The sequence below is a fragment of the Prionailurus bengalensis genome, chromosome A1 (genome assembly GCF_016509475.1).
Source record: "Prionailurus bengalensis isolate Pbe53 chromosome A1, Fcat_Pben_1.1_paternal_pri, whole genome shotgun sequence".
Taxonomy (NCBI): domain Eukaryota; kingdom Metazoa; phylum Chordata; class Mammalia; order Carnivora; family Felidae; genus Prionailurus; species Prionailurus bengalensis.
Genome location: NC_057343.1, coordinates 136,622,381 through 136,648,749, shown reverse-complemented (window position 1 = coordinate 136,648,749; position 26,369 = coordinate 136,622,381). Strand labels below are relative to the sequence as shown.

The following is a 26,369-nucleotide window of genomic DNA, read 5'->3' as shown; positions in this document are numbered from 1 at the left end:
AGTATTTTGTTTGAATTTTCTAAATATTAATTACTTCTATAAATATTTACTAAATTTCTGGTATAAAGTGACTAAATTTTACAATGATGCTATCTGGATTATACCAACTGTATAAAATAAGTCATAAGTATTTTATGACTATAAAATAAGATAGTCTTTTTCCTAAAATTTAAGTAGAGCTTCTGATAATTCTTCCATTCTTGCATTATGTCCCTACTAAGGTCTACTTAGCAGCTAAATTAAAACAACTAAATGTCAATTAGATTGAGCAGGTAATGTCTGAAACAAATATTTTTAGAGGTTACCTGAATTCAAAAACCCAATCTTAATACAAACCTCTCTTTCAATTATACACTTTAGTATTAAATAAGTATAATATTCTTATGGGAAGATCTTTGTTTGGATATCAAATTTTTTCAGAAATGTGTATTAAGAAACATCTTTTCCAGAATTAGAACTCTAAAGACAGACTAGAGGTTGTAGGTCACAGTAATATCTCCTCATATTATCAATCTGATAAAAAAGTTAAACCTAAAAAAATATCAGGGGAAGATTTCCTAATCCCCTGGTGGACTGTAATCCTTACTCAACTGTTTACCTTTACTAACTAGTATAAAAAGGACTCTTGTACTTGGCCCCAGAAGAGAACCAGTCCCATTTTTTAAAACAAATAAGTGCATGAATTACAGTGCTATCTATCGGCCATGATTTTAATGATTGAAAAATATGGGGCACGTAGGTGGCTCAGTCGGTTAAGCATCTGACTTCAGCTCAGGTCATGATCTCATGGTTTTTGAGTTCAAGCCCTGCATCAGGCTCTGTGCTGACAGCTCAGAGCCTGGAGTCTGCTTTGGATTCTTTGTCTCCCCCTCTCTCTGCCCCTCCCGTGCTGGAGCTCTATCTTTCTCTGTCTCTCAACAATGAATAAGCATTAAAAAAAAAAAAATGTATATATATATGTGTATATATATATATATATATGTATATATGAATGTTAAATATGGTGTCTTTAAACCAAAACAAATATAAAACAAGGTTATATATTGATGACTTGAAGTAAATATGGCCAGAGGAAGATTCTGCAGGAACCTGACTACTTATTTCTCTCAGGAACTATGGTTCAGTATTCGCTAACTGTTTCTACTAACTTTACAGGACATGCCTAATGTAAGTAATGAGAACTGACTACCACCAAGCAGATTACTTTTAAAAAAAGAAGAGGAAGATCAACATGGGCACCCATGTATTTTTCTTATGTAATAAAGTTAAGTGTCTTGTTTTTTGACACAGTGAGCACAGCCACATAGCAAAAGCTTTGCTTCCAGTAAGAGAAGTGGGAGGTAGGTAGAACACTAAAGCATAAAGACTTGTGTGTTAATGTTCCCATCGCCTAAAATAGAGTTTTTTCTTTTTTTTATTGAAGTATAAATGACATAACCTATTAGTTTCAAGTGTACACATAATGATTTGATGTTTTTATACACTATAAAATGATGACTATAAGTCTACTTATCATTTCACCATACAAAGTTATTAATTATTGACTATATCCCCTTATGTACATTTTCATCACCTTGTAATAGTTTTACCATATTTTGAAGGAAAGATGCTGCCCTGAAAAATTATATTCAGCAGATATTTGAAGTACTTACAATAAATTCAAGAAAAAATAATTTTAGCTTGCCCACAGAAAAATCTAGAAGTCACCAAATTTTTTTTTTGAATAAAAATGTCTTGTAATTACTGACATCATTGGACTTTTGTATAATAAAGAGTGTATGATTGGTAACACTCTAACTTCTTAGAGGGAAGAAGCTTTTAAAATTGTAGAGGAAATATTTTCCAAAATACCAACATATGCACACACATACCTAAGTTCATTAGAGTATTGACAGTAACACAAGTAGGTTTAGCACATGATAATGTTTACATTATCAAAGTATTGGTAAGTGAGACAACATAGTGAACACTAAAAAGATATAAATATTAGCCCAGCTAAGAAAATGACTGGATGTAAGAAGTGTGTCAGGGAAACTGCCCAAGAATCTGTACTCACAAAAGAAAGAGGGGAGATTTTTTGAGCCAGCAGAGGAATACCAATGCTGACACTGCAAATCCACTTTAAATACATTATCTCAACACTAAACCAAATGGTTAGATCCACAGACCAGACAGAAAAAAACCTCAATTCAAAAGAGAAAGACCTGTTACCACTGGAGGCAACTAAAACACAAACCCTTTCATCTCAAAGTTGAAAATTAAAGGCAATCCATTAAAATCTATCCTGTGTTTCCAATTGGACTTGTATTTAAACGTAGTTACATAGCCCCAATTAACGTTGGCAAACTTCTGTACAGAAAACTGCCAGCTAACAATTATAGAAAAGTAGAATTTAAAAATCACCATTTTGCAATCTTAACAAAGTAAACTGATTCAGGCAAAGACTGCAAATGGATGCTAAAGCATTTTGGTGAAAGGCTGCTGGGGAACTGGACATATAACATTGTCAAATTTTCTCCCCATAGATTATATGGCAGTTGCAAGGGAAACTTTTCTCACAATGAAGATTTTTTTACTATCATTTCCTTAATTTAGTGATCAAACTTAACATCAAAGACAGTAGGAAAACCAAACATATTTTCTCATATGGTACAACATAAAACATACACCATACAACACAGAATATTCTTACAAAAATGTTCAACTTGAGTCTAATCAAGCCCTTAATTCAAACTTCCAGATTACAGGAAATGCAGGATAGAAGAACAAGTTAGACATCATGAAGAGGAAACAATCTTACAAATTTAGAATGTGAGAGTTCTGCGTATCACCAGGCCTGGTCTCTTCACAATGTCTTAGAGAAAATGAGAGAGTGAAGTGTACTGTTCTAGATTTTAAAAGACCTAAGAGGTGTAACAATCCAATGCAATGGGTGTTCCCTGATTAGATCCTCGTTGTAACAGATCAGCTGTAAATGACATTTTGGAGACAAATGGATAAATGTGCATGTGAAATGAGCATTAGATAACATTAGGGAATTATAACTAATTTTGTTAGAGTAATGGTACATATAGTTAATTAAGAAAATGTTTATTTATTTATTTATTTATTTATTATTTATTTTTTAATTTTTTTTTTTAACTTTTATTTATTTTTGAGACAGAGAGAGGCAGAGCATGAATGGGGGAGGGTCAGAGAGAGAGAGGGAGACACAGAATCTGAAACAGGCTCCAGGCTCTGAGCTGTCAGCACAGAGCCCGACGCGGGGCTCGAACTCACGGACCGCAAGATCATGACCTGAGCCGAAGTCGGCCGCTTAACTGACTGAGCCACCCAGGCGCCCCAAGAAAATGTTTATTTAAAAAAAAGAGGCATACTGATGTTTCTAAAAATCTGACTGAAATGTCACTTATCTATAATTTACTTTAAAATACTTGAGAGTGAAAATGATGGGTACTTTATGGGCGTATGAGTAGTCATTTATTATTCTACTTTCCCTTATATTTGAAAAAATCTCAGAAAAAGTAAGTTTAAAAAAAGAGAGAAAGAGAGGCACCTGGGTGGCTCAGTCGGTTGGCTCAGGTCATGATCTCGCGGCTTGTGAGTTCGAGCCCCACACCAGGCTCTGTGCTGACAACTCAGAGCCTGGAGTCTGCTTCGGATTCTGTGTCTCCCTCTCTCTCTGCCCCTCCCCTCTTCACACTCTGTCTCTCTCATGAAATAAACAAACATTAAAAAAAAAAAAAAAAAGGAGAGAGAGAAAGAATATTCTAGCTTGGAAGCCAAGAGTAATTACAGAATTAGGAAGTGAAACAAAAAAATTAGCCTTAAAATGAATGACTGTTTCAGGCTATATTTAGTATAAAAACTAGTAAGTAATTTGCCTCTTGCTTCAGCATGAGATGATCAGATATGCTAAAAATGCTAGCACCCTAACCGGTTTATTATGCTTTATGATAACTTACGAGGACATAAGTGGGAGAAAGAGGTATAAGTAAAGGAGAAAACTCAAAGTCTGAGTCTTTTAGTAAAGCCTGAAGCAGTAAACCAAAGACTTATTGTATGTGATCTGGACTTAATGAATAATGTCATCCTAAAAGTTTAACTTCTTGCAACCAACCATAAATCGGAGAAACATTTGATGTTAATATATTTTAAAACACATTTCTTATCAAATTACCTGTTTTGGTTGCCTTTCTAAGACTTTAGCTTTTAACCAGGTTTCAACTTCTTCAATTTTCTTTTTATGCACAGCAAGTTCATGCTAAAAATTTCAAGTTTAAAATAAACAATTTTAACCCAAGGATTTTTGGTACATTAGTACACATTAATCTAAATTAAGCATTTGTAATGAAAAAACCAGCAAACAAGTAACATGAGGTAACTAAAAGTCTTTGTTATTACACTTAATTTTTTATTTTGTTATGGAAAAATTCCGTTCTTACGCTGATACCTTTTTATGAAAATTTGGAGCAGGTCTGGAATTTTATAATTTTTTTTAAATCCTCAAATACATTTTGGGAAGGGAATAAACAGAGGGAGGTGTTATACTTAAGAAAAAAATAAACAGATCAATTCTATGTTGGGTTAAATTAAATCTAAGACAAATAAGCAATGGTTCAACTTCAGAAGAACTTGAGAAATGCTAAACAACGGAACATTAAAAAAAAAAACCTAGGAACTATTGTTTTTTTCTAATTCATTCATTCAGATTTTTATGAGTAATCATCTGAAAATGCACATTCCTCTCCTTCCTGAAATTAAATTACGTACACTTGTTTGTATCCCACTTAGTACCTGAGTTTCTGGTTTGTATTTATCCACCCATGGTTCGTTTTCAGATAAATAGTCTTTTGAATTTTCTGGACCATAAATCTGTTCTGAAGACCGTGGCTTTTCTCTTTTTCTAGCTGGAAATCTGCTACTTTCTAATCTGGAAGGCACATTTTTTCTTCTGTGACTTGCGTTATTCACATGTAATGATGGGGCAGTAATAGAGATGCCTGTATTCTCTGAAAAATCATCAAAAGATGGGTCTACCCAATCTGTTACCTGAAAAAAAGAAATGTAAATATTATATTTTCTGCTTCTATTCCCTATGTAAGTAAGCTATCTCAAACAAAAATCTCACACCTTAATTCTTTAAGTAAATCTGGCTTTATATCTATTAGTTATTTTTTTACTTCATGCTAGGTACAAATGCATACTTGTCCACTTAACCAGGATAATGATGAATGCCATCTAAAGGAATATAGAATACAAACGCAATTCTTTTTACTAATTACAATATTCCCAGTATAGAATAGACTGATTATTCTTAAACTTATTGGTAGACTAAAACAAGAATATTAAAATTAAGTACCAAAAAAGAAGCAAAACTAAATAAGGAAATAGAATGTTAAAATATATATATTTTAACCATAAGAAGAGTGATACTTCTGCCTTGACCAGGTTAATACACTCACAAACTGAGAACCACTGCATACTGATCCAAATAATCCTTATCAGCTTTAACTTTTATGAAGGTACAGTCTAAGAATCCTGATGCTATGAATAATTTGTTCTTTTTTAAAGTTTATTTATTGTCAAAGAGAAAGAAAGCACCAGTTGGGGAGGTTCAGAGAGAGAGAGGTAAGAGAGAGAACCCCAAGCAGACGCAGCATTGCCGGCACAGAGCCCGATGTGGGGCTCCAACTCATGAGCCGTGAGATCAGGACCTGCGATGAAGGCGTATGCTCAACTGAATGAGCCACACAGGCACCCCGCTATGAATAATTTCTAATTATGACTTGATTATATTTCTCTTTAGCCTGTAAAGCAAATACTATTTTCAATAAAGGGAGGCAGGCTTTCCAAGGAGGATGATCTGCTTAGATTTGTCTAGGAAAACAGAATTGGGATAACAGAACAGGAAAATCAGTGAGTTCTATTTCATGTGCTTCTGGTCTCTAGAAACTGTTGGTCTCTCTACAGTTCCCTTTATCATTAACTTTTCTTTAGAATCCTTTGTAAGGATACACAGAGAAAAATGACGAATCAAGCAATTTAAACCTAAAAATATTTAGGGGTGTCTGGGTGGCTCAGTTGGTTAAGCGTCCAACTCTTGATTTCGGCTCAGGTCATCATCTCACACTCATTGAGACCGAGCCCCACGAAGGGCTCTATGCGGACAACGCAGAGCCTGCTTCAGATCCTGTGTCCCTCTCTCTCCACCCTTCCCTGGCTTGTGTGCTCTTGCGCTCTCTCAAACATAAGCAAACATTAAAAAAAAAAAAACAAAACCTAAAAGTACTTGGGAGTATTAAAAAGCTCTTTTTAGTAACTAAAATTTTTAAGATGAATTTTCTTAACATTCCTACAGTGTTAATCTAGAAAAACCTAGCTTAGTACTGGCTTTTGAAATTCCCTGGCTGGCTAACAAGGGGAAACCTAGGGTACATTTTCATTGAATACTCAGCCATAGTTGTGTACCACATATTAGACAATGCTAAGGAAATGCAAGTTGAGATTTAGAAGTATTTTAGGAATGAAAGTCACACTTCACTCCCACGTTAAGGACAAAAAGTTAGGAATATTATCACCAGTGGGTAAAGGAATGAAGACCTGTGGGAAAAAAATTCAGTCATAGCCACCTAATTCATTTCCTCTTCCTCAAGACTGTTAGTGGCACTACAATTTTGGCTCTTTTCTTGTATTTTAGGAGTATGTAAAAATATCATTTGCTATAGTAAACCTTTTGATAGCAAATCTGATCTCGCAATTCTTTTTTTTTTTTTTAATGTTTATGTATTTTTGAGATCAGGGGAGAGGCAGAGAGAGAGGGAGACAAAGGATCCAAAATGGGCTCTGCGCTCACAGCAGACAGCCCAAATGCAGGCTCGCACTCACAAACCACATGATATCACGATGTGAGCTGAAGTCAGGTGCTTAACTGACTGAGCCACCCAGGCGCCCTAATTCAATTTTCTTATATGTATATTTATTTTTGAGAGAGAGGGACAGAGAGAGACAGAGAGAGAAAGAATGACTGTGCGAGAGCACAGGAGGAAGGGAGGGGCAGAGAGAGAGAGGCAGAAAGAGAATCCCAAGCAGGCTCTACACTGCCACTGAGAACCTCACTCAAGGGCTCAAACTCACAAATCATGAAATTATGACCTGAGCCGAAATCAAAATCAGAGCCTTAAATAACTGAGCCATCCAGGCACCCCGATCTCATAGTTCTTTTTTTTTTTTTTTTTTTAAAGAAAGGCAGACTGCCACGTGCAGCGCCTCATTTGGATGTGTCTGGAGTCTTGGAAGCTTGACTACCCTACGTTCTCCTACAAATGGACCTTGAGAGCTTGTTTGGAGGTTCTAGCAGGGGAGCGCAGCTACTCGTATACCCTTGACCGAAGAACGGTCCTCCTCTATCGGGGAAGGTCGTCCTCTTCGACCGAGCGCGCAGCTTCAGGAGGGACGCACATGGAGCGGTGAGGGAGGAAGGGAACACCCGCCTAGCCAGCCAGATCAGCCGAATCAACCCTGGCGATCAATGGGGTGACAGATGTCGCAGCCAGATCGCCCTCACATCCCCGATCTCATAGTTCTGATCTGCATGTTACTTATACATTTTACAGTTTTATTTCTTATATAAATGTGGACTCCCATCCACTGGAAAAAAAAAAAAAGACTGAGAAAGAGCAAAGTTTAGTCACTTATTTAAGATCAAAGAAAAATAAGACCCACCACTAGAAAATAGGTACCCTGCAAATGAGTATGATACCACCTGACCCCCATCCTACTCTGCCCACTAGCCTTAGTGAGAACTAAGGTTTCTAAGAGGCACGGCTTGTTGTTACGCTTTAACACCAACTAAGACTCATATATTTCTTTTTCTTCTACTGACCTTTCATTTAAGAGTTTTCAGGCTTTTCTTTGCAACTGAGATTATAATCACTTTTTTAAAATTGTGGTTTTAGTCACTTCACAACTTACTATCACAATTTTTAGATTAATTACATCACATACTGGGCATTGTTACTTGGATGGCAATAATAAGTCATTAAGAACATACACAAAATTTACCATTCTTTTTGGACAATTATTACATGGCCATTTTAGTGTGTCATACCTTTGTGGAAGATACCTTTGGTCTAAGAAAAGTTTTTGACATTATAAACTTTAATAGTTCCCATCCGTAGTATACAACCTGTAGTACATTAAAGTATACTTCACCTAGAGAAAAAAAGAAAAAAATTTCAAAATAGGAGAAACTGTAAAATAGAGGTACGGTGACATATACCATTGTAATCAACAGGATAAGAGAAGTTCAAAAACTAGTGAAAGACAACATAGCAAATATATACAACGAAGTCAAAATGCTACAACAAAGTGTACTTTCAATTACTACAACAATGTCAAATAAACTACTTGTGTTAAGCGTTGTCTTTCACATGTACTCAATATATTAGAGAAAACAGAAAAAACACATACTTCACATTTTGTCAGTAAAAAAAAAAATCAGACAATTCTATTTGTGTTCTTATGCTGAAAATTAAAATTTCCTTCATTTTAAATTACCACTGCAGGTTTTTTTTTCCCCACAAAATTAAAAAAAAAACAAACTGACCACATAACAAATTCATACTTCCACTTATTTTGGAAAAAGAGTTTAAATCTAACTGTATAATAACTGTAACTGTTTTCCTTAATTGAACATAGTAGGAAATTTGCAGGTAACACTGTATTTTCTGACTTTAATAATTCTTTAATGTTTATATAAACTAGTGAATTCACCAATTTTAAATTAGCTAGAAGCAAAGTTTAAGGTCTGCAAACTTATAAATTGGAAACTGTATTGGGCTTTATGGTTTGGATGTACACAGTTTATATGTGTAAAAGCTTCCATACACGATAAAACAAACTGTACACCTCCCCCTCCCCCCCCCAACACACACAAATTGTTCATGATTAGAGAGGTTTTTGCTTTGGAGTTTCAGAGATACATAGGTGGAAAAAAACACCTGTTGGATAAATATAGCTGGCAGGTCGAAATAAAAGATGCAGACTGTTTTTACGGTCAGGACTCTGGTCGCTCTTTGGAAACAAGACTGACAATTACCTCCTTTAAAAAAGAAAAGTAACTGTCCCAGATGATGGATGCCAGTTTCCTGAAATGAGACGTCAGAGGTAGAAAAGACCTTCAAGAATATTTCTGGCCTACTCACCCTCCCACCCCGCGCCACACACACTGCGGGGAGATACTAAGACCAGACATTCGTCAAACGTCAAAGCTACTAATCAGCCGAGATGCGTTCGCGTGCCCCGACCCCAGGCCAGAGTTCTGCACCCCCACCCTCTCATCTCCAAATGGGATGGGCAGGTCGGGAGGAGGAGCGAAGAGAGCTCGGGGAGGCGTTAAGGCAGAGATGGGTTCGCGTCTCTAGAACATATATATACTACAGCCGCAGCCGCGGCGGCCTTACTTTCCGGGAGCTGCATCCCCCTCGTGGGCGGAGAGGAGCGGAGGAGCCCAAGCTCTCCACCAGCGGAAGGGCAACCACCTGGCCCTACCCGGGCTCAGCGCCGAGCCTCTCAGAGGTCCCGCCTACCGGGGACCTTTTAGACCCGTCGGCGCTTCCGCGACACAGGCAGAAGGGCGGCCGCCAACGGCGCCTGTGACTTAGGCATCTACCGCATTGCCTGACCCGGAACGCGGACCTGACCTGTGCCCCATCCTGGGACACTGCACTGAAAACGTGCTATAGAAGGCCAGGTAACCAATGTTCAGTGACTAGGCGGTAGAGATGGGCCGCGAGCGCCGCGGAGGGCCTCGAGAACCCCGAGGCCGCTGGCGCTTGCCGCAGCTCGCCCCTTTCAGCTCCTCCCTGTCGTGCGTAGAGTGCGTGAGCCAAGGCGCCGAGAGCCAGCGCGGTGAGGACCATGTTGCTTCCGAACATCCTGCTCACCGGTCAGGCGCGCGGCGGGGAGGCGCTGGGCTGCGGGCAGGCTACGGACCTGAGTGCTGTGGGGCGTCGGGCGCCAGAAAGGGTGCCGTGCCGTTCGGTGTTTCGAGGCTAGTGGAGGGCGGCGCGGCGTGGCTGTGGTCCCGGCCTCTAGACCTGGTCCTCCGACCGTTGCGGGAGGCGGGGTGGGGGCGGGGAACGTTATTCTTTTGGCCTGAGGTCACTCGGTGAGGTAGGGAGAGAGAGAGAGTCCCTTTTCTGGCCAGAAATCTGATTCTGCCGAATCTTTGGTAATCTGGTTTTTGTTTGTAAAATGGTGTTGATTTTTTTCTTTGCTAGGGTTGTGTTTAGAGTTTTAAGCGAGATAATGTAAGGCAGTCATTTTGTATATAATGCTGGATGCCTCGTCCTTAGGCCTTTCTTGGCCATGTTTCATTTTCCTTGGTGTCTGATAATCACTTTTGGGTAAAAGGGTTCGGATATTTGTGACGTAGTTTGGTTAACTTGCTGTGTACGTTGAGTTAGTGTCAGAAGCTCTTTTCTGTTTGTTTTGTTTTGTTTTTTGTTTTTTCCTTTCAAAAAGAAAAGGCACCTCCTGAGCATCCCTGATCGTTTCTCTTGTTTAGATGCACTAAAGTTCCTGGGATGATAGTTTCGTCCCTTCTCGGTCTTTGTACCCGTATGCAGGGTGCTTGTTATACGGGAGGCCTTCTGAACTTTCGCATTATGATTTTAAAGACTATTGTTAGCTGTTTAAATGTTTATTAAATTGTAGTTAATAGCATCATGGGGCATTCATGCAAAAGTCAAATGGGTGTAGATGGTGTTGGAACACAAAAATTGAGACGCTCTTCCTGGCAACAAAGCAGTAGAAGTTTATTATTTAACAAAACATAATCTTGTTGACAGCGCCCACGTCTTTTCAGTTTTTGAAAGCTACAGATAGTAATCTGTTTACCTATTATGATTCCTTAGGGGAAGATACTACAACTTCTGAACTGTTGGGGTCAGCCAGGGTCCTGGTATTTTAGTATCCAGCCGTACTGTCAAAAACCTAAAGGTGAACATTTTATGGAAAACACAGTAGTCCAGGAAAAAACAAACACAGGATAGTCCAGGGTTCAAACTTGGTGTATTACAGTGGACTTGTAAAAGTTCTTGTCCTGTAAACGGAGGCATGATTTGTCTCTGTTATCTTTAATTATTATAATGACCAAGTTTTATAACTCCACTGGCTCTAACCTGTTCTGAGCTGAAAATTACACATTTGATTATTTTGAAATAAAATAGATGTAAAAAAAGGAAAAGTGAAGAACAATGCCTAGTACTGCTATTTCTCTGAAAGGCAATGAACGTATGGTGTGTTTATTATATAAAAATGCGTGTAATACATATGTAATATATATATACATATGCACATATGTGTATATATATGGGTTGCCATATATATAAATACACATGTGTATACACAAACACATATGCATTAGGATTTCTTGAGAAAGATCAAAGAAACTGCTTTTCAGTGGTTACCTCTAAGGAAGAGGTAGTGGAGCCAGTAGTGGAAATGAGATTTGTCCCTCATACTGGTTAAATTTTTTCCATGAATAATTTCTTCATTTTTTAAAAATGAAAGCAAATAAATGATGGTAATTTGAGATCACTAGTGTTATTATTGGAGTATCTGTTATGGTGGCAGGCAGTCTGCATTGGTATCAGAATCACCCAAGCCTTAATCCTGATAGATCAGATATACTTGGCAAGATTCTGCTATCCAGCAGGCTTTGAGTAACTTTGATTAGGTCATAGTGTATAGTAATTCACAGAGGATTGCTAATTAGGAAATTTTTCATTTCAGTTGTTAAGCACTTTAAGAAGGGTATATAGGTGGCTGAAGTCTAACAAGTATTTTATGAACAGTATTCTTCTGTGGCTTGTCTTACAGGTACACCAGGGGTTGGAAAAACCACCCTAGGCAAAGAACTTGCATCAAGATCAGGACTGAAATACATTAATGTGGGTGATTTAGCTCGAGAAGGTAAGGGATACTTTGGTGCTAGTTTTTGTTTTTTTGGTTTTTTGGTTTTTTTAAAGAGAGTAGATAATGGAGTTAGTACTATATTTGTGAGAGGTACAAAAAGCAGAGACAGTGCTTTTAAGGAATTGATGCTCTGTTGAGGACCCATAGAAAGAGAAGATAAGTGTATAATACTGTGTTCTGGTTGTTTTGACTGTTACATCCCATCCTCCCCTGCCCTCTTGGCCAATAGTTTTTTGTTGTTGTGTTTTGTTTTGGGTTTGTTTTTTTTTTTTTTTTTGAGTGGTAATAATTGGGAATGTTTCCATGAAGAGATGGGATTTGGGGAGAATGTTTTTGAGATGGACAAACACATAAAAGTGTGGGTACTGCTAAGCGTATCTGTGGAGATAGTATATTGCTCTCACTGGAAGGACACATTATTTTGAACTCAGTCAGTAGGACATGACTGTTCTTTTTTTTCTTAGATTCATTTGATAGTTGCATGCCTGCACACAACTGAACATTATTCTGAAGTGATAAATGTTTTTATTTATTTTACTGTTTCCCCCCAGTCTTTTATCACTCCCTTATTTGTGTCTTCATTTTTGTATATCCTGTAATGATTTGGATAGGGTGGAAACTCCATAAATTTAAGTAAAGGGGACTTTTAAGTGTGCCTCATTAAAATTAAAAAGATTTAATATTTAAAAATTTTAAATATATTTTCACAATTTTAACAGTATTTAAAATTTAGAAAGTTCCTGACAGTTGCTACTAAAGTAACTACTTCAGGTTTGATCTAATGTACATATTTTTTTCAAATGATCTAAAGTCTGATCAACGGATATCATGGATTCTGGCAAGATGGCTTCTCCCAAGAGCATGCCGAAAGATGCACAGATGATGGCACAAATCCTGAAGGATATGGGGATTACAGAATATGAGCCAAGAGTTATAAATCAGATGTTGGAGTTTGCCTTCCGATATGTGACCACAATTCTAGATGATGCAAAAATTTATTCAAGCCATGCTAAGAAAGCTACTGTTGATGCAGATGATGTGCGATTGGCAATCCAGTGTCGTGCTGATCAGTCTTTTACCTCTCCTCCCCCAAGAGATTTTTTATTAGATATTGCAAGGCAAAGAAATCAAACTCCTTTGCCCTTAATCAAGCCATATTCAGGCCCCAGGTTGCCACCTGATAGATATTGCTTGACTGCTCCAAACTATAGACTTAAGTCTTTACAAAAAAAGGCATCTACTTCTGCGGGAAGAATAACAGTTCCGCGGTTAAGTGTTGGTTCAGTTACTAGCAGACCAAGTACTCCCACGCTTGGCACGCCAACCCCACAAACCATGTCTGTGTCAACTAAAGTAGGGACTCCAATGTCCCTCACGGGGCAAAGGTTTACAGTACAGATGCCCACTTCACAGTCCCCAACTGTAAAAGCATCAATTCCTGCAACATCTGCAGTTCAGAATGTTCTAATTAATCCATCATTAATTGGGTCCAAGAACATTCTTATAACCACTAACATGGTGTCATCACAAAATACTGCCAATGAATCAGCAAATGCATTGAAAAGAAAACGAGAAGATGATGATGATGATGATGACGACGATGATGATGACTATGATAATTTGTAATCTAGCTTTGATGCTTGTAACATGTGTACTTGGTCTTGAATCCATTGTACTGAGATTAAACATGCATGCTGGGTGTTTTCATGTTGTGTTGTAGAACATGTAAATTGTATTTAATGAGTAAATATAGTTACCCTCTCTGAGTTGTTGGATTTTCTTTAATAGGATTAGTAATGGTTTTTCATCAGCCTTCAAGTATAAAAAATAAAGTTGTTCATTACTTTGTTGGTACTTTGGCAATTATGTTTTTAGAAGCAGTTTTCTTTGTGTCACCAACAGGAATAACCCTTAAAACAACTTGAAGTTGTTGTGGCCTATTCATTACCACTAGAGTGTTACTTCTGGTGTGTTCAGATGTTTAGACCACAGTATGATCCCTAGTGTATAAGTCACTCTCATAGAACTATGTCTTTTTTGGAGAGACCACTTCATCTGTTTTGATGAATAATCTGTCAATTATTAACTTCTTCCTAGGTCCTATTTTTTTATCTCTTTGGTTGTATTTAAGGACCTTTGATGGGTCTCCCATTATCGTTCAACTTTAAAATTGCAAAAAAATTTTTTCCAGTAGGGCACCTGAGTGGCTCAGTCCTTAAGCATCTGACTTCGGCTCAGCTCATGATCTCATGGTTGGTGAGCTTGAGCCCCATGTCGCATGAGCCCTGTTTCAGGTGAGCCCCACGTTCTCCTTCTCTCTGTCTCTCTCCCCCTTCCTGCCCCCCCCCCCCCCGCTCCTGCTGCTCCTGGGATTCTCTGCCCCTTGCTCACTTGCCTCCCCCGCAATATCTTTTTTTCCCCAGTATCCTTTTTTGCAGGTCAGTTTTGCACATCTTAGCTTTGTCATATTCTTGATGCTATAAGTATCATGCTCATATTTTTTTTCAGTGTTTTGAGAGAGTGCATGCGCACACACTCAACTAAGAGGCAGAGAGAAAGAGGGAGAGAGAGAATCCCAAAGAGGCTCCACACTCAACCTGGAGCCTGATGTGGGGCTCCATCCCATGACCATGAGATCATGACCTGAGCCTAAACCAAGAATCAGATGCTTAACTGCTGAGCCATCCAGATGTCACTCATGGTGATATTTTAATCCAGGTATTTACAGTTCATAAAATTTAGGTATTTATTTGCTGTTGTACAAGGCTAGTCAGTCTCCCCATTTTATACCTATATAAAATCTGGTTTTCTTCTTTGCCTGTTGAATTTGACAAGTGATTTCACAGTCCCATACAGTTGTCAGTTTCAGTCTTCCAGTTTCTCTTACCCACTGACTTTAACATTTCTAAATGTAATGAAGTTGCTATATAATTTATCACGAATAGTATGAGAGGAATAATAACACTAGACAATTGGTTCCTGGTGTACTTGTACTCAACACTTTTAGCCAGTGTATGTACACCTAATGGAGTATATAGTCCCAAATGTCCTCTGTATTTTATTGATGAGATTGTTTCATAAGATAGAATCTAAGCCTTGGGTTCCCCCACTTCTCCCATAACGCCGGATAAAGGATTTCTGGTCTCTCTTAACATGGTGTTAGATAAAGTACTCTATAGGGTTTTTCGTAATGTACCAGATTGTTCTTTTCTCCAGATGCTATTTGAATATATCTGAAAATCTTAACTAGAAAATATACTGAGACCACTACCTGTTCATTTTTCTCAAATAGTGATATATTTTAAGAGAAACCATGTAATCATCTGTAAAGGAGTGGTTCCCAACTAGGTGTGATTTTTGCCTTTCAGGGGACTTTTGGCAATTTCTGAATACTTTCAGTAGTCAGGACTGGAGTGGAAGCCAGGGATTCTGTTGAACATCCCACAATTCACAGAATAACTCTCCATTCCCATAAAGGAATTATCAAGCTCAAAACGTCAGTATTTGAGATTGAGAACCCTGCTATAAAGCAATAAGACCAAAAACAACCCACTTGTTTTAAATAAATCTGTCTAAATAGAATTTATTGCCATTCTAGTAACCTGTTGAGTTGCTATATCATTTGTAAGAGACTTATGCCATGTGGAACCAAGGTAGGAAAAATTTGGTAAGGAATTAAGCTTAATAAAATAGGGAGTCCTAAATATGGTATGGCTAAGAATGCTTTTTTACCCTGTTACTCCAGTCTCAGATTCTTACTTTCCCTTATGCAATCACTTAATTACTTAACAGCGTCCTTAATTTTCCTGCCACAAGTTTATCAGTCTTCAGCCTCTGGTCATAAACCCCAGGATCCCCATATGTCTAGACAAAGTGATATAATTCTATTAACGTTGGGTCCATTTGGAACATTGTTATGCATAGCTGAGCCCTCAGCACTTAAAATCTTGATCTCTTTCTAATCCAGGAGTTGACAAACTGCTGTTTTTTATAGAAACCACATTAGCTGAAGACTAGCGCACAAAGCATGAAGTGTTTGCTATCTGGCCTTTTACAGAAAATGCTTGCTATCCCCGCTCTAACCTCTTTATCCCATTTTTTTTCCTCCACTGGAAGCTACCCCTGGAATGCTCTGAAGCTAACCTCCCTGGTGGCCCCTCCAGCACTGCTGTCTCCCAGTCTGCATGTGATCCTCCTACATACACGTCTTCCCCCATAATTTCACTGCAGCTGTATTGTAGTTTTGCCCCTCCCTTTAGTAATCTCATTCACTCTGAACTAGTTACTCCCTTTTAAAAGAGCCCAGTTTCGGGGCACCTGGATGGCTCAGTCGGTTAAGTGTCCAACTTCGACTCCAGTCATGATCTCACAGTCCGTGAGTTTGAGCCCCGTTTCGGGCTCTGCTGATAGCTCAGAGCCTGGAGCCTGCTTCGGATTCTGTGTCTCCTCTTCTCTCTCTGCCCCTCCCATGCTCATGCTCTGTCTCTGTCTCTCAATAATAAACATTAAAAAAATTTTTTTTTCAAGATCCTACTAAAGGTAATCACCTTCTTGACAGTTGCCAGACCTTTTCACAAACTAAAACATTTAAGAAGCACATGCTCTGAAATCCTACTTGCTCATGCTTGATTCTTGTTCCCCTCGCGTAGAAACACAAACATGCTAACACAGATCCACTTGCCCCGTAAATCTTGGTGGTTTGCCTGAAAAATCCCTATGGTATCCCTATCCTATTTTCAAGCCCATTTCTCCTAAATCTCCTACTCTTTAGTATCTTTTCCTCTTCTATGCCATTATTATGTCCTTTATAAAGAAGAGGGAGAGGGAATAAACAAGACTTGAACTTTTTCTGATAAAGTCCATCATCTGTAATGTATGGATTATGAACTGGTTTGAGTTTACCTTTAGCCTTACTTGCAGCCACTCCCCTAGGTTCCCTTCATTCTGCGCACAGTGCGCTTGTTCCTCACTGGGAATTGACCTCCAGGTCTTTACAAGTGCTGTTCCCTTTACCTGGAGATGCCCTTATCTGCCTTTTTTTTTTTTTTTTATCTGCCTTTTAAACAACTCTTTAAAAGACCCAACTCAAGGGGGGCGCCTGGGTGACTCAGCTGAGTGGCTGACTCTTGATTTCTGCTCAGGTCATGATCCCAGGGTCGTGGGATGGAGTCCTGCGCCAGGCTCTGCACTAAGCGTGGATCGTGCTTGAGATTCTTAAAAAAAGAGAGGAAGACCCAACTCAAATGTCACATCTTTGGTGCTCACTAACCTCTAAGTTAGGATCCTAAAACCTACTTAGGATTTATTGTGCTTTTCTCTACATAAAAGGTCAGGTATCAAAGCACTATATCTTTCTAAACCAATTAGCTTCTTGTACTAATTGCATCACAGTTATAAGCTGCTTGTTGGATTGAGGTAAATGTAAATTTTTCAAAGCAAGAAATCGGGGTTGGGGAGGGGGTGCCTGGCTGGCTGAGTCTGTAGAGCATGGGACTCAAGATCACAGGGTTGTGAGTTCAAGCCCTACATTGGGCATGGAGCTTACTTAAAAAAAAAAAAAAAAAAAAAAAGTATAAAGTAAGAAATCTGAAAATGTTTTAAATATTGGCAATAGCAACGAAATAGTTAGCATCCAACATCATTAAAGAACAGCTTTCATGTGAGTATAAACTCTAGGAGGGCAGTTAAAATGTAATGATTTTATTGCTTGACTAACAACAGGTAGGAAGATCTTTTGAGGTAAGAACTTAAGCCATTTAACTTTGGCCCCACAATTTGTTTTCTGCAACTAACTTTAAATCATAAAACTTTGTTGACAAAATTGAATTTTCTAAGCTTTTGGTAGGTTAATCAATTCAAGCCTTTTTATCGTTTCTAGATTAGGATCCTGTACTTAGCTCTAAATTTGACTTCCAACTGAAACTTTGTAAAGTGGCATACATAAAAAAATAATAAAGTAGCATACGTTTTTCCGTTTTTTTCAGAAATTTGAAATGAACTTTTTTTAAATGTTTTTTTTAAACTTTTTTTTTTTTTTTTTAACATTTATTGTTGAGAGACAGAGACAGACAGAGCATGAGCAGGGGAGGGGCTAGAGAGAGAGAGAGAGAGAGACAAAGAATCCGAAGCAGGCTCCAGACTCTGAGCTGTCAGCACAGAGCATGACACGGGGCCTGAACCCACGAATCGTGAGATCATAACTGGAGCTGAAGTCGGATACTCAACTGACTGAGCCACCCAGGCACCCTTTAATGTTTATTTTTAAGAGCTAGAGGGCACAAGTAGGGGAGAAGCAGAGAGAGGGGGACAGAGGATGCCAAGTGGGCTCTGCACCGACAGCAGAGAGCCTGATGCGGTACTCGAACTTCCGAACTCAGAGACCATGATCTGATCCAAAGTTGGACACTCAACTGACTGAGTCACCAGGGACCCCATGAAATTTGAAATGAACTTTAAAGGATTTTTTTTTTTTTTTTTTTTTTTTTTTTTGAGAGCAAGCACAAGCCGGGGAGGGGCAGAGAGAGAGAGGGAGAGAGAGAATCCCAAATAGGCTTTGCTCTGCCCGTGCAGAGTCCAATGCAGGACTTGATCTCACAAACCATGAGATCATGACCTGAGGTGAAATCTAGAGCTGTACGCTTACCTGACTGAGCCACCCAGCCGCCCCTAAAATGAACTTTAGAATCCATTTCTCCATTCCCTATGGTACGGGTTATAATTATCACTCACCTAAAATTCTGCAGTAGCCTTGATCTGGTATCCCTGTTTCTGGATTTGCTTCCTTCTAACTTACTGTCTATGGAGAAACCAAAATAATTTTTAAAAATTTGTAATTGATCCTGTCATTTCAGGCTTAAAATGTTTTAATGATTTTACTTTGCCTTAGGTTAAGTCTAACTCTGCAACCCTTTTTGATCTGGCCTCAATTTACCTGACCCTTTATCACCTATTTTATACATAGTCTAAGAAACTTTCCCTCCCTTGAGTCTTGCCCTCTTAATTCTCTCTGCCTTTGAATATTGTTTTTCTCTGTTGAAAATAGTCATCCCTACCTTTTTTCCCTAGGTACCTGCTTCAAGTCTCCACTTAAAAGTCACTTTCTCCAGGAAGCCTTCCCTAATGTTCCACTTTTAAAGTATTATCCTATTATAATTTCCAGGTTACTTTGTCCTCTCTAATTTTATTGTAAACTCTTTAACGGAAAGACTACGTTTGCCTTCTTGGTCATTGTGCTCATTATTAAATCCTTATTATCCCTACAGGCACTTGTACATGGTAGGTATTTGATAGGTGTTTTTTGAAATGAATGTTTTAAAGGTTGGATTACACTATTCAACTACATTAACATGATTTAAGAAATCCTGCATTTCAGCATTGCGGTATAAAGACTTTAATTCTGACTCAATATTGCAGTGGTTGTCTCTATTTTAGATAGCATATTTTTTAACGATTTCACTAGTCTTGAGAGTTAAGGATTTAAAATATGAAGGAACCTCAGTATTTATCTACTGCAGATTCCTACATAGTATGGAATCAACAGTAGGTATTAGATTTTGTGGCATTGTAAAAATAATACACCAAAAAAGTACTTCAAATCCTAATTTATTTCCATCTTTTGTATTTCTGATCTTTGGCCCTATTACAACTTTGAATTCTGCTTTTTATGTTTTACCCTTTGTGTCATAAGCATTTATCATGTGTGACCTAGTCCATACTACATAATACTACCTAATATTTATTTTCTTGACTTTAATTACATAATATTTCATCAAACTAGTAAACCGAGATTTAAGTTTTTCCTATTGTTGAATGTTTATCACTTAAAATTTTTTCTGGCTAGAAATTAAATGGTAGAGGAAATCTATGAATGGGTATGACATTTTTATTTTTAAAATTATTTTTTAAATGTCTTCTTTATTTTTAAGAGAGTGTGAGTGGGGAGGTACAGAGGGAGGGGGAGACAGAGGATCTGAAGCCAGCTCCATGATGACAGCATAGAGCAGGACGCACTGCTCAAACCCATGAACTGATGATCAGATCATGACCTGAGCCGAAGTTGGACACTCAACTGAGTCACCCAGACACCCCTAAAATTATTTTTGAAATACATTTCCAATTTATTATATACATATATGATTAATACAACAGGCATAAAAAGGGTAATTTTAGTTTGTATCTCTTTAATAGCTGGGAAAGTCCAACATTTTTTCATCATATGTTTATTATTTTCATTGTGTGTGAATTCTTTTTTGTTAAGGTACGTATTTTTAATCTTGATTTTGAAGGTCATTATGTAATCTACATTTCAGGCCTTTGTCCTACTACAAAAATTTCTCCCAGTAGTTGTTTTTATTGCTACATTATTTTTCACTGAACAGAGATTTAGCATTTTATGTGTTTTAAAATGAACAAACTCAAATGAATCATTCCTTTACAGATTAAATTTTCCACTAATTGTCTTTGAATTAAACAATTGGCTCTTTAATCCAGTTTATAGTATACAGGATTTAGATTATTTGTAAATCATTATCCAGTTTTCCCAATACCAAGACAGTTTAATTTTTTTAACTACAGTATCTGGTAATTGCGCAGTAATCCAGGGAAGCAGATGGCACAGGGAGGTGCTTGAGAGGTGTTCACATGGCCAGAATGAGTCCATACACTGTCCTGGCAGGACAAAAAGTTGCAACTGTCTCAGTGCCTCCCACTGACCCTCAGAACTACCCTTTTATTACTTCAGAACTCATGCTCATTTTAACCTAATTTCAACCTGGGCCAAAATATTGGAGGGAAAGATGTGGGAGGACTATAGCATGCTCTTAGAGATGGTTCAAAGGATGGTCTAAGCCTTATTACATATTTCTTAGAGATTTAGGTGAGCATAGGATTATGTCTCACCTTCTAAAGCAAGACTTCCTTTGAAAGCCAGCTTTGATTTGTTGGAAAATTCTTACATGAGATTTAAATCTGCCTTCTTTATAACTGCCCATCATTCTTGTTTTGCCTTCTGAAATGTTTATTCAACTCATGGGTTTTGAGGATCCTGGAAATCTGGAAGTAAAAATACTGTTCAGGAGCACTTGGGTCAAACTGACTCTCCTTTCCCAGACCCCACGAAGATGGGACCTGTGTGACTGAGGGCTCATTTTTAGAATTGAGAAACTGCTGTTGCTTCTACTAAGTTCCATCTCCTTAGCCTAAAATATTTGATAATCTATTGTTAATGTGTGCAAGTGTCTGTATCCCTGTGTTCCCTCTTCCCACCAAATAGCTCAACAAAAATAATGCAGTCCTCTTCTATTAGTCCCACAAATTCTGAAATCATTCATTTTTTTTAGTTGGTTTCAATTTTGATAGCTAAAATTGTATCAGATATATTGCTATCCAAGTTTCCCTCTAGGTAAAATTCTGATTTAATCAGCATTGCTCTTTACATTTGGTGTCCGTGTGACATCTGCTCTGTGTTAGTGCCCTCTCTAGTCTCTCAAAGAGTAATTGATGGTATATTTCCTTTCCTAAAGTCTAAAATTAATTGAAAGTTACTGACAGTTATGTATAAAATACTAGTTTAATAAGCCAGTGTAAATCTCTTTTAGGGCAGTTATATGATGGCTATGATGAAGAGTATGATTGCCCCATTTTAGATGAAGATAGAGTAAGTACAAGTTTTTTATAAAGTATACTTCTAAAAATTTAATAGGAAAGTTGACCTCATTTTTTTTTAAAAGGAGCATTCTTTTTGTCCCTTTCTTACAGGTAGTTGATGAATTAGAAAACCAAATGAGTGAAGGTGGAGTTATTGTTGATTACCATGGTTGTGATTTCTTCCCTGAACGCTGGTTTCATATAGTTTTTGTGCTGCAAGCAGATAACAGTGTATTGTACAAAAGACTTGAAACAAGGTAAGAAAGGAAAAACACTGAATTCTTAAAGTATGATATAACCCTTTATTCAGATTCCTGAAATTAGCCAGTACAACCATGATAAAGGATTCCTTTCGAATATGTGACTATTGGTCTCTCATTATAAACCAAGTCTGTATGGTACCAATGCTCTGAAGCTAAGAGAAAAAGATGTATTTGTAAAACACAGGTAATAGTTTATAACTGAGTAAATGAATACTGCAACTGACAGTTTCATTAAATAAAATATACTGTCACAGCAACTCTATTTAGTCATGATGTTTCCTTAATGTAAAACCTTCCTGGGAAAACAACCAAGCCAATAACACTCTGACTGCTGAATGTACGTTACCCACTCAAAATATCCGCACAACATGAATGGGAAAGTTTATGAAAAACTGACAAGATAAATCAACATTTCCAACCTTTAAAATATATTTTGAGTTGGTCCCTCCAAGAGAGCATCAGACTTAATCCAGAATAAACAAAAAAGAGGAATTTTTATGGGAAACATTTTTCCACTGTCTTTTGAGTCAAGCTGTAGGAAGATGGAGGTTCTAGAGGATTTATGGGGCAATCTCAGAAGGAACACTTCAAAAGTCTCCCTGAGTTCAGGTTTAGAATTCGTAGTTCTCAATGACAGTAGTCAGCTCTGACTAACCATCACTGCATAGGATACTTGTAAAATCCTTATACCAAGGAGTATAGTAGCAAATATATGGGGAAAGTTGGAGCTAGACCTAAAACCGTAATCGTCTTTTTTAGGCAGAGAAATGACATTAACAGTGTTTTAACAGAGAAGTAATGGAGACCATATGGTACACATTCCTTTCTGCAAACCAAACAATTTAAATTTTTTATTAAAAATGATTGTTTTGGGGCACCTGGCTGGCTCAGTTGGTAGACCATGCAACTCCTGATTTCAGGGTTTTAAGTTCAAGCCCCATATTGGGTGTTGAGATTACTTAAAATCTGTAAAAGAAGAAATTTACTGTTTTGGAGCACCTGGCCGGCTCAGTCAGTGGAGCATGCTGTGCTCGATCTTGGGGTTGTAAATTCAAGCCCCACCTTTGGTATAGAGATTACTTAAAAATAAAATCTTAAAAAAAAAGATTTCTGTTTTATATAAATAGCCAAAGACTAAGATATGAAAAAATTTGAGAGAGCTTGTCTTGTTTTTAGCCATTGAAAAAGTTACAAAGTAATCAATCACCTTAAAAAAAATAACAGCTTTACTGAGCTAAATTCACATACATACAATTCACCCATTAGAGGTATACACGTTTGTTTTTAGTATATTCACAGAATTATGCATCCGTTACTAGAGCCAATTTTAGAAAATGTTCATTGTCTCCCTCCTCCCCAAAAACCTGTGCCGATTAGCAGTCACTCCCCATTTTTCCTCTCAGTCCCCTGGCCCTAGGCAACCAGTAATTGACCTTCTGTCTCTTTGGATTTGCCTATTCTGGACATTTTATGTAAAAGAAATCTTACAGTACATGATCTTCTGTGTCTGGCTTCTTTTATTTAACATAATGTTTTCAGAGTTCATCTATGTTGCAGCATGTATCAATACTTCGTTTTTATCCACTTACCAGAATATAGACATTTGGGACTTTTCCATTTTTTGGCTATTGTAAATAATACTGCTGTGAATATTTGTGCCTGTGATTTTATGTGGACATTGTGTTCAATTATCTTGGATATGAAGTTTAAGAATGGCATTGCTGGGTAATAAAATAAACTCCATGTTTAACCTTTTGAGGAACCGTTAGCCAAAGTGGCTGTACCAATTTGCCTTCCTAAGAGCAGCGTTTGAAGGTTCTAGTATTTCCACATCCTCATGGACACTTGTTATGTCTTTTCATTGTAGCCATCCCATTGGGTATGAAGTAGTATCTCATTGTGGTTTTGATTTGCATTTCCTTGATCGCTAATGATATTGAGCATCTTTTCATGTACTTATTGCCCATTTGTCTGTCTTCTTGGGAGAAATAGCTCTTCAGACACTTTGCCCAGTTTTTTATTGGGTTATGCTTCCTTCTTAATTAAGTTATGAGTTCTTTGTGTATTTTAGATGCAAATCCCTTATCAGATATATGATTTGCAAAAATTTTCTCTCATTCTGTTGGTTATGTTTTCATACAGTTAATCATCCTTCAGTAGTTCGATTTACTTTTTTTTTTTTAATGTTTATTTTTGAGAGAGAGACAGACAGAGTGTGAGTGGGGGAGGGACAAAGAGAGAGGGAGACACAAAACTTGAAGCAGGCTTTAGGCTCCATGCTGTCAGCACAGGACCAGATGCAGGGCTCAAACCTACGAACCGTGAGATCATGACCGAGCTGAAGTCAGATGCTTAACTGACTGAGCCATCTAGGCACCCCATAAGTAATTCAATTTACTCTTGATTGTTACAAGGTTGAACTAATATGAATTTTTAAAAATCTTTTTCATTAGCTAATTAATTAGTTGGCTAATTTACATATCTGCCTAAAGATAATGTAAGTTAATTTTTTTTTACATCTTTGGAATTGGTAAAGCACAGATACATCTATCTGTATGATCAAGTACCCAATTAGTATATAGTGTTCCTATCATAAGTATTTAATTTTTTTTAATATTTTTTATTTTTTGTAAAGTTTATTTATTTTGAGAGAGACAGGGCAAGTGTGAGCTGGGAAAGAGCAGAAAGAAAGGGAGACAGAGAATCCCAAGCAGGCTCTGCACTGTTGGCACACAGCCAAACGTGGGGCTCGATCTCATGAATTGTGAGACCATGATCTGAGCTGAAACAATGAGTCAGACACTTAACTGACTGAGCCACCCAGGCACCCCTAAGATTTTATTTTTTAACTAATCTCTACACCCAACACTGGGCTGGAACTTACAACCCCAAGATCAGGAGTTGCATGCTCCACCCACTGAGCCAGCCAGGGACCCCCCATAAGTATTTCATTTTTATACACTACCTCGTTGTTTTTTGTTTTTTTTTTTTAATTTTTTTTTCAACGTTTATTTATTTTTGGGACAGAGAGAGACAGAGCATGAACGGGCGAGGGGCAGAGAGAGAGGGAGACACAGAATCGGAAACAGGCTCCAGGCTCTGAGCCATCAGCCCAGAGCCCGACGCGGGGCTCGAACTCACGGACCGCGAGATCGTGACCTGGCTGAAGTCGGACGCTTAACCAACTGCGCCACCCAAGCGCCCCACTACCTCGTTGTTTTATCTGTCTATATCTTAATTCCTCTAATTTCTTTTGAAATCTAGGACCAAAGCTCTACACTTCTTATTTATCTCATAGCTCAATATCTGGCTTGAGGTAGGTAGATATGTTTGCTAATGGAATGGATGACAAATTTTGGGGGCCGAAATTAAGACAAACCTAAACATTGGATATTAGTTTTAACTTCTTGTCAAAAAAGCCTCTCAGGGCACCTGGGTGGTTCAGTTGGTTAAGCATAGGACTTGGGCTCAGGTCATGAGCTTACAGTTCATGGGATCAAGCCCTGCATTTGGGCTCTTTGCTGACAGTGCAGAGCCTGTTTAGGATTTTCTCTCTCTCCCTCTCTCTCTGCCCCTCCCCTGCTCATGCTCTCTCTCTCTGTCTCTCAATAAACCTTATATATTTAAAAAAGTCTCATATTGGGGTGCCTGGGTGGCTCAGTCGACTTTGGCTCAGGTCATGATCTCATGGTTCATGGGTTCGAGCCCAATGTCAGGCTCTCTGCTGACAGCTCAGAGCCTGGAGTCTGCTTCGGATTCTTTGTCTCCTTCTCTCTCTTCCCCTCCCCTGCTCACTCTCTGTCTCTTGCTCAAAAATAAATAAACATCAAAAAAATAAATAACTAAAAAAAGTCTCATATTTACAGGTGCCAGTCTATTTTATTTAAATAAATAGACTACAAGAAGTATTTTTGCATGATATTTCATGTATTTAAAAATGTCCGGTTTCTCTTGTGTTCCTAAAACTCCAGTTAACGCCATTCATTTTGCTGTTTTTTTATCTGTTCATTGCCTTCCAGGGGTTATAATGAGAAGAAACTAAAAGATAATATTCAGTGTGAAATTTTTCAAGTTCTTTATGAAGAAGCATTAGCATCCTACAAGGAAGAAATAGTACATCAGCTGCCCAGCAATAAACCAGAAGATCTAGAGGATAACATCAATCAGATATTGAAGTGGATTGAGCAGTGGATTAAGGATCATAGCTCCTGATTTACAAGACTACTAGCCACTTTACAACCACTCTTGTTATATCTCTGCCGTATTGAATAAATTGTCCAATTGTCGGTAAAGCTTTTTTATTAAAATTGAGCTGCAAGACTAATAGATGGATGGCCTAAAGGTTTATGTGTGGGCTTTCTTTCTCCATGAGAAAGCAAAAGTCTCAAGTATAGTATATATAATATCATTAAGGATTGATAGTAAAAACTGTTCATTTTAAATGCTTCAACAGCTAAAGAATAAATAAATCTGACCACA

At 37.9% G+C, this 26,369-nt stretch overlaps 3 protein-coding genes across 5 annotated transcripts in view; 2 read left to right on the top strand and 1 right to left on the bottom strand.

Moving 5' to 3' along the window:
- RAD17 (RAD17 checkpoint clamp loader component) overlaps positions 1-9,597 on the bottom strand; it is a 38,149-nt gene extending 28,552 nt beyond the window's left edge. Inside the window, exons 1-4 of the mRNA XM_043585774.1 lie at positions 9,465-9,597; positions 8,111-8,214; positions 4,798-5,052; positions 4,181-4,264 (exon numbers count right to left, since the gene is read on the bottom strand). Of these exons, the coding sequence (XP_043441709.1) occupies positions 4,181-4,264; positions 4,798-5,052; positions 8,111-8,214; positions 9,465-9,480 (459 nt within the window). The 5' untranslated portion in view covers positions 9,481-9,597. The remainder of the gene's footprint in view (positions 1-4,180; positions 4,265-4,797; positions 5,053-8,110; positions 8,215-9,464) is intronic.
- Positions 9,598-9,752: 155 nt separating this feature from the next.
- Positions 9,753-26,369, top strand: AK6 (adenylate kinase 6). Of its 3 annotated transcripts, XM_043586255.1 has the most exons (6): positions 9,763-9,912; positions 11,887-11,979; positions 21,579-21,637; positions 21,739-21,884; positions 25,155-25,206; positions 25,910-25,970. In XM_043586255.1, the coding sequence occupies exons 1-5, from the start codon at positions 9,786-9,788 to the stop codon at positions 25,186-25,188; spliced, it is 459 nt and encodes a 152-aa protein (XP_043442190.1). In that variant the 5' UTR covers positions 9,763-9,785; the 3' UTR covers positions 25,189-25,206; positions 25,910-25,970. The 3 variants fall into 3 exon arrangements, with proteins under 3 accessions (XP_043442017.1, XP_043442190.1, XP_043442105.1); XM_043586082.1 differs by lacking the exon at positions 25,155-25,206 and having other exon boundaries at positions 9,753-9,912; positions 25,910-26,369; XM_043586170.1 differs by lacking the exon at positions 25,155-25,206 and having other exon boundaries at positions 9,820-9,949; positions 25,910-26,369.
- TAF9 (TATA-box binding protein associated factor 9) lies at positions 11,887-13,836 on the top strand. The gene is made up of 2 exons (XM_043585952.1): positions 11,887-11,979; positions 12,794-13,836. The coding sequence occupies exon 2, from the start codon at positions 12,811-12,813 to the stop codon at positions 13,606-13,608; it is 798 nt and encodes a 265-aa protein (XP_043441887.1). The 5' UTR covers positions 11,887-11,979; positions 12,794-12,810; the 3' UTR covers positions 13,609-13,836.

Excerpts from the sequence above, each read along its gene's own strand:
- AK6 (XM_043586082.1), top strand. The coding sequence starts at position 9,786 with ATGGGCCGCGAGCGCCGCGGAGGGCCTCGAGAACCCCGAGGCCGCTGG. Across the intron at positions 9,913-11,886 it reads AGGCGCCGAGAGCCAGCGCG|GTACACCAGGGGTTGGAAAA; the intron begins GTGAGGACCATG and ends CTTGTCTTACAG. Across the intron at positions 21,638-21,738 it reads CCATTTTAGATGAAGATAGA|GTAGTTGATGAATTAGAAAA; the intron begins GTAAGTACAAGT and ends CCTTTCTTACAG.
- TAF9 (XM_043585952.1), top strand. The coding sequence starts at position 12,811 with ATGGATTCTGGCAAGATGGCTTCTCCCAAGAGCATGCCGAAAGATGCA.